This window comes from Ammospiza nelsoni, chromosome 14, assembly GCF_027579445.1.
Source record: "Ammospiza nelsoni isolate bAmmNel1 chromosome 14, bAmmNel1.pri, whole genome shotgun sequence".
In the NCBI taxonomy this organism is placed as follows: domain Eukaryota; kingdom Metazoa; phylum Chordata; class Aves; order Passeriformes; family Passerellidae; genus Ammospiza; species Ammospiza nelsoni.
In genome coordinates, this window is record NC_080646.1 from 686,372 (window position 1) to 693,593 (window position 7,222).

Consider the following 7,222-nt stretch of genomic DNA (forward strand, 5'->3'; position numbering starts at 1 on the left):
GGTGCCACATAAATCAGATTTTACGGAGGGACCAAATGCCACAGTGGGTGCAACACTGATGGCAATACAAGGGGAGAGCCCACAAATCAGGATAGGATTTATTTTCCTGAGTTCTGAAGTAGGAATAGCCAAAACTCAGTAACCACTGATCCTGTCAGAGGAGGGTACTTAGCCCAACCCTTGGAGCCACCTGCTCTAGCGGGAGGTGTCCCAGCCCATGGCAAGGGCTTGGAACAAGATAAGCTTTCAGGTCCCTTCCAACACAAAGCATTTAATGATTCTGTGATTGAGTGATCCCTTGCAGCCACCCCCAGCCCTGGCATGACAAACTGTGGCCCAGGGCAGCCGCAGTGTCCATCAGAACCTGCTGCCATCTCCTGTGCTGTGCAGGAGCCACAGTCCCTGCAGACACTCACTGTGGACACACCAGCCTCACAGCTATTCCAGATCATCAATGCTCCCCTACTGCTGGAATCATTTACCCTGGAAACATTTCAAAGAGAAGAATTTGACCTGAAACCTCCTTATTTGCGGAAACAAGTCCAGAGCTTGCTGTAACCAAACAATAATTGGGTTTTCTGCCCACTAACAAGTGGCTGATGGCAGTGGCAGCATTCAGGGCTCTGCCACAGTCCCCAGCCTGACCCCAGGCTGAGGAGGGATTGTCTGCTCTCACAAAACTGATGGCAAATAAACCCCAGCACTTCCCCACAGCAAACCCTGGTCTGGCTTCTTCCCGGCGTTCTCAGTGGCACATGAGACAAAAATGAGCACAAGCCATCCTGGAACACCAAGGGCCCATCAAGGAGCCACCCCCCAAGTCAAGGGGCAAAACCCTGGCACAGATGCCCAGAGAAGCTGCCCCTGGAGCCCTGGAAGTGCCCAGGCCAGGCTGGACACTGGGGCTGGGGACAGTGTGAGGTGTCCCTGCCATGGCAGGGGTGGCACTGATGGGATTTGGGGTCCCTCCCTGCCCACAGCACTCCAGGATCCTGTGATGCCACCCACCCTGCAGGGACCGCACCCCTGCATGGCTGGGGAGGAGTTTCCACAGGCTGGGGGCACCTCCAGCAGGGCCTGCCCACCACCCTGGCGGCACCTCGGGAGGGTCTCATCCCCACACCGTCCCTGTCCACCCCACACACGGCCCCAGAGCAGCCAGCTCGGAGGTCCCAGCGCTGTGCCAGGTCACAGAGGGCTCTCAGGGGCTGCCAGTGCCCCTGGGCTGTGCGGGGCACACCAAGCATGGAGTGAGTCCTGGCACTGCCAGCACGTGGCCACCAACATCATCCCCGCGGCCACGGCCCCGCTGGGCTCCCAGGCTGGCTCAAAAATCAGAAATAAGTGGGCTGCTCACGGCACTCTCAGTATTCCCCAGACGCCTCAGCAAAAGCCTCCTGCTGCACATTACCTAATCCTGACACGACAGAAGGAGCAAATCCCTTTTTGCTGGTGCTGTGCCGCACATCCCTCTGCAATGGCACCTCTGTGCGTGTGCACGAGCGTGCGTGTGGACATCTACATCTCTATCTGCCTCTGTGTCTATATTTGCCTTCAGCATCTTCCACGGGAAAGCGATAAGCAAAGTAGTTCTGTCAGGAAATTGGCTCCTGAGAGGGGAATAGCCGGCGGGTTCACAGCAGGTAATGTTGTAAAACAGGTATGAAAAGTGAACAGAAAACAGACATTTCGGCTCACAGGGAAAGAGCAACAATAGAAATGTTTTCCACGGGTTTGAAAAACAACTTGGGGTTTTGCTCCCACTGAATTGTGGGTGAATATTGTCCCTCATTCTCAGTGGACATTTAGTGGATGTTTTCCTCAGCTGCCTTCTGTATCTTTTGGACATAAATTGGAGAGGAAAAGGAGATGAAATGCTTCTTTCATCTCAGCAGCTTCTGCTGCTTTCCCTTCAAACTCATTGTGCATTTCAGGCAGTTCCCTCCCGAGCCTACAAAACCGAGTGTATGCAAATGCTGGAGCCAGGGGCAAAGGAGCTGCCCCGCCAGCACCACTCACAGAGCCACAGCTGAGCCACAGCGACGGCTTTCTGCTGCAAACACACTTGCTATGAAAGGCTATGAATAAAAACATGGCTTTGAGCAGCCAGCAGCAAAGCTGTGCTGACGCCTTCACCCTCCCTGGGACCCGCAGGCCAGAGCACCCCGTGCCCGCTGCCCCAGCCTGGGGGTCCCTCCCTGCTCTGTGCTGGGGATGCTCGGGGGCTCTGGAGGATCAGGAGAGCAGGGGATGCTCGGGGCACCCATCCTGGTGCTGGCCCTCAGCCTCGAACCCTCAGCTTGGGACCCCCAGCCTGGGACCCTCAGCCCAGGATCTTCAGTCCAGGACTCTCAGCCAGGGACCCCCAGCCCGGGACCCTCAGCTTGGGACCCTCAGCCCGGGATTTTCAGTCCAGGACTCTCAGCCAAGGACCCCCAGCCCGGGACCCTCAGATTGGGACCCTCACCCTGGGACCCCCAGCCCAGGGACCCTCATCCTGAGACCCTCATACTGAGGGACCCTCGGCCAGGGACCCTCAGCCTGGAATCCCCAGCCAGGGATCCCCAACCCAGGACCCCCAGCCCACCACACGCCGCATTTCTGTCAGTGGCTTTGGCCCCGGTCCCTGTCCCCGCACTCGGGCGCCAGCTGTGGAGGGCAGGGAGGGCTCTGGGACAGACAGACAGACAGACAGACAGACAGCACAGCTGGGTGCAGAGCCCTGGCTGTGGCACTGCCAGGGGTGGCCCTGTCCCCTCAGCTGTCCCCCTGTGCTCAGGGCTCCGGGCAGAGCCGCCCCTGCAGAAGCTGTGGTCTCCTAACCCACTTCCCGGGAAAGGCAATTGGAAACTGTCAGCAGATAAAAAGATAATGAACAAATAACCTTCACTGCCACAAACCCCCAGCTCCCCTTTGTGCTGCTGCCTGATATTAATGATCCTGTCAGGGCTCCCAAAGAACTCCGTGCTCCAAGTGGCGAGCAGGGGGTTTGTCCCACAGTGCAGCCAGGAGCTCGCTTTCATTTCTTCCCACTCTCGGGCAAGAAAGTTCTTACATTCTGCATCTAAGAAACCATGTATTTATTTTCTCACATCTCCACGTTCCTGTCGTTCTACTGGGGTTTGAAACAAAACACCACTGTCTTTTCAGGAAAACGCTTGATGCATTGAGCAACGGCAAATCATTAATTATTTCGAGCCTTTTATGCCACCACTGACACCACAGCGAAGAATTTAAAACATTTCCTCAGACAAGCAACTCACTGACAGCAAACCACAGCCTTGCTGGGTGTCTCAGAGCCCTTTTCATGCCGAGGAGCCTGGCCAGCAGCCCGCACCGCGGAGCACGAGGGGTGAAACTCCAATGAAACCCTCGGCTACGCCGGCCCCTCACCACGGAGACCAGCCAGACGCCTTCAGGAATGGCTGCTCCTCTCTGGGAGCCCCCTCTCCTCGGGGACACGTCTGGGGACAGCGACACCCGTGACCAGGGTGCCCACGCCCACAGGTGGCGGCCAGCACCTGCCCGGGGATGGGGCAGGGATGGCATCGCTGCCTTCCCACACCCAATGGGCCCCACGCACAAATCACCACCTCTGTTGCCTGAGGAGGGGCCTCGTGGCCTGTGGCACTGTCAAACATCAGCTCTTCCCAGCCAGGAGCCCAACATCTCCCTGCTCAGGCAGCTGCTGTGAGTCCCTGAGGGCCCAGCCCTGCTGCTGGCAGACACGGACCAACCCCGACAGATGCTGTGACAGCAGCTTCCCCAAACCAGCAAACACTGAAATTCACCAAAAAACCTCATGACAAAAGGTTCATGGAGGTGCCAACCCTGCTATCCCAACTCATGGCACCCCACTCACTGTGCCCATGGCATCTCTGTCCCCCCAACAGCCCCAGGGATGAGTCCTCCAGGCTCCTCTGCCTGCTTGGATGGGCTGTTCAGGAGTGAAAATTCGGGGAAAAAAAAGAGGAAGGATTCATCCTAGCTCAGACAATGAGCTGCTCATTCTGCATGGGAATATGAACAAAGCAAACCTTGGAAAATCAAATAAAAAAAGGCTTTATTTAGAAGCAGAGTGCTCAGGTATTATCTGGCAGCAGCAAACCCCTACTCACACACCTTCATCAGGCACAGCCAGAGGTTAATTTCATGACAGATTTAACCGGTGCCATTGTCAGAAATGTAAATAAACCTTCTCAAAAAGCAGCCCGGCCTCCAGCGCTGCTCCCTCCTCCCCAGCAGCGCAGCCAGATGACCCAGCAGACAGGCCAGGCTCCAGGAGGGCAGCGAGCCCTCTCCATCCCTGCTGCCAGGGAGGACACTCGGGCACAGCAGCAGAACGGGCACAGGCACAAACTCCAGCCCCAGACGCATCCAGCACTGCCGAGAGCCGCTCCGGCCAGGTTCCCCGGATCCCAGCAAAAATAGAAAGACATGAATTACATCCAACAGGCGCAGAACCAGCCGGGGTGAGGAGACACCGTGGATCCGGGCGAGATGTGAAATCTCCGCGCTCGTGAGGGAATGACCTTCAAAACTCATTCAGCGCTCGCAGCCTGCGCGGTGACGGCTCCTCACTTGCGAGACATTACACATTCCTGCTATGTTCTCCCTAATTTCGCATGGACTATAAATACTTGGCTCATAAGGCAGCATGAAAGCGAGCGAGAGCAAACATTTAAGTGGGGTAACCTTGCTTGTCAGGGTAGCAGGAGCAAATTCTCCATCCCTCAGGTCGCGCATGCTAAATGCCAGGAATCCCTGTTTACTATGCTACACGTAAAATAAACCGGAATATGGGACCGAGTCATATTTTCTCCTTAAAAAAAAAACTGACATGCGAAATGACGACACCTTGTCAAATTGTCTTTAGGGCAGAAAATCCAGATTTTTCTGAACTGCTCTGCCCACACTTTCTCTCCCAAACTACAGTTCCCCGTTTAATTAGTATTAAAAACAACCTCTGAGAGACGAATTAGTTTGGCTTATGCAAAATAAACTGGGCTGCTGCTCCAGCCGTTTACTGGGTCACACTTTACAACCTCGGGGGGGGGAGGTGGTCGGGGACCGGCAGCACTACCACCATTCTTCAGTGGTATTTGCACAAATCACCCTATTTATCGATTTTAGGCTCCTTAAGCCAAAATGACGGTGCCTGTCATAGCCTGCAGCACCCTTGGTAACCGTCCTTTGGCATTATCACCAGGAGCAGGTTTGTGCCTGGAAATGAAAGGATGTTCGCCCCTCCTTGGCAGCACAGGCCGGGGAGAGCTGGGGGCCCCCGAGGCTGGGCGGGGGGAGCCGTTGCTATTGACGTGTTGAGTCACCTTTACTCAAAACTCTGCCCCGAATTTTCCATCGCCCACGGGCTGGGCCGGGGCCAGCCGCCTCCAGCAGCAATCCCCGCGCGTGCGGCTCCGCACAGGTTTTCGTGAGCTCCCTTGCGAGGATGATGCTGATGGCAGGAACGGAGCGCAGGGGCAGCCGGAGCCAGGGACGCCTCTCTCAGTCCCCGGTCACACGGTCCCGGTACCGGACTCGCTCCAGCGGAGCCCGGGAGCGCGTTTCCCTAGTTTTCAGCAATACGACACAAATCTCTCGCAGCCCTGGCAGCACAGGGAGACCGACCGGCTGAGGGCCCCGACCACGGGTCCCGGTCCTTGTCCCTGTCCCGGTCCCTCCCGGCACGGGGGCGCGGATGCGCGCCCGTCCCCGCCGCTCCGGACGATTACAAAACCCGAGCGCTCATCACGGCGAGCCGGGCGCTAACGGGGGAGGCAGAGCGGGCCCCCGGCCGCGGCGGGGCCGGCAGAGTCTGTTCCCCCCGCCGGCAGCAGCACCCCGCGCATCCGTGCCCCGCAGCATCCGTGCCCCGCTGCATCCCTGCCCCGCTGCATCCCTGCCCCGCTGCATCCGTGCCCCGCTGCATCCGTGCCCCGCTGCATCCGTGCCCCGCTGCATCCGTGCCCCGCTGCATCCCTGCCCCGCTGCATCCCTGCCCCGCTGCATCCGTGCCCCGCTGCATCCCTGCCCCGCTGCATCCCTGCCCCGCTGCATCCCTGCCCCGCAGCATCCGTGCCCCGCTGCATCCCTGCCCCGCTGCATCCCCCGTACTCCGCTCGGCGCCCACGTCCTCCCCGCGCTGCGCGCAGCCCCCGCGCCCGGCACGGAGGGCTCGCCCCGAGCGGCTCGGCGGGCACGGCCGCGGCTCCCCGGCCCCGGGGCGGCCGTGCCGGGCTGCCCCTGCCCCGCTCCGCTCCGCTCCGGTGCTGCGGGCATCCCCGCGCCGGGGGCAGCGGGCGGCTCTCCGCGCCATCCCCGCACCCCTGCCCGTGCGCCGGGGCTCAGCCCCGGGGCTCTCCCGCCGCCGGCAGCCGCGGCTCCGGTGGCCGCCGAGGGCCGGGGGGAGGCGGGCGGCGGGAGCGGGGGGGCGCCTTTGTTGGCGGCGCGGGGCAGCACCGGCCGCCCCCGCCGCTCCGCTCCGCTCCGCTCCGCTCCTTTTGTCTGCCGGGGCCGGCGGCGGCTGCGGGGGCAGCGCGGGCGCGGTGGCGGCGCCGGCGCCGGGGGCTGACCTGGATGGTGCAGGTGTACTCGCTGTCGTCCAGCAGCCGCACGGTGCAGTTGTACTCGCGGTCCAGGTTCCTGCTGCTGCCACTCATCCACCTGCTCAGCATCTTCCCGGGGCGCGGGGCGGCGGGCGCTGCCGAGCCCGGGCTCACATCGCGCTGCGGGGCGGCGCGGGGCGGCGCGGGGCGGGGCTGTGGCCGCGCCCCCCGCCCGGCTCGGCCCGGCCCGGCCCGGCCCCCGCTGCGGGCGGCGCGGAGGGAGCGAGCGGAGCGCGGTGCCCTGCCCTGCCCGGGCCGCGGCGCTCGGCGGGCGGAGCGGGCCGGGCCCGGGGGTCGCCCGGCGCCGCCGCGGGGCCAATCTCGGCGCGGCGGCCGTGACGGGCTCCGCCGCAAACCAATGCGGCACGGGCGGCGCGGCCCCGCCGCCTCCGCCGGCGCCCCGCGAGGGGGGAACGCGGCACCGGGGGCGGCACCGCGGGCACCGGCACCCGGGGCTCCGCACCGCTGCCCGCGGCCTGGCGCCCACCGAGGGCTCCCCCGCCGCGGGGCAGCGGGTCGGGACAGAGCGGGGTGCCCCCGGTTCGGTGGCACCGAGCGTTGCCGCGATGGCCGGCGGGGTCGGGCGTGGGGCGGGGGGTACCCGCAACCCAGAG

At 61.9% G+C, this 7,222-nt stretch overlaps 1 protein-coding gene across 3 annotated transcripts in view; it reads right to left on the bottom strand.

The window, feature by feature from the left end:
• The window catches only part of FRMD5 (FERM domain containing 5), a 54,969-nt gene extending 48,292 nt beyond the window's left edge, over window positions 1–6,677 (bottom strand). For all 3 annotated transcript variants that reach the window (XM_059482121.1, XM_059482122.1, XM_059482120.1), the window contains exon 1: window positions 6,576–6,677. In XM_059482121.1, the coding sequence (XP_059338104.1) occupies window positions 6,576–6,677 (102 nt within the window). The remainder of the gene's footprint in view (window positions 1–6,575) is intronic.
• Between the last annotated feature and the right edge of the window lie 545 nt (window positions 6,678–7,222).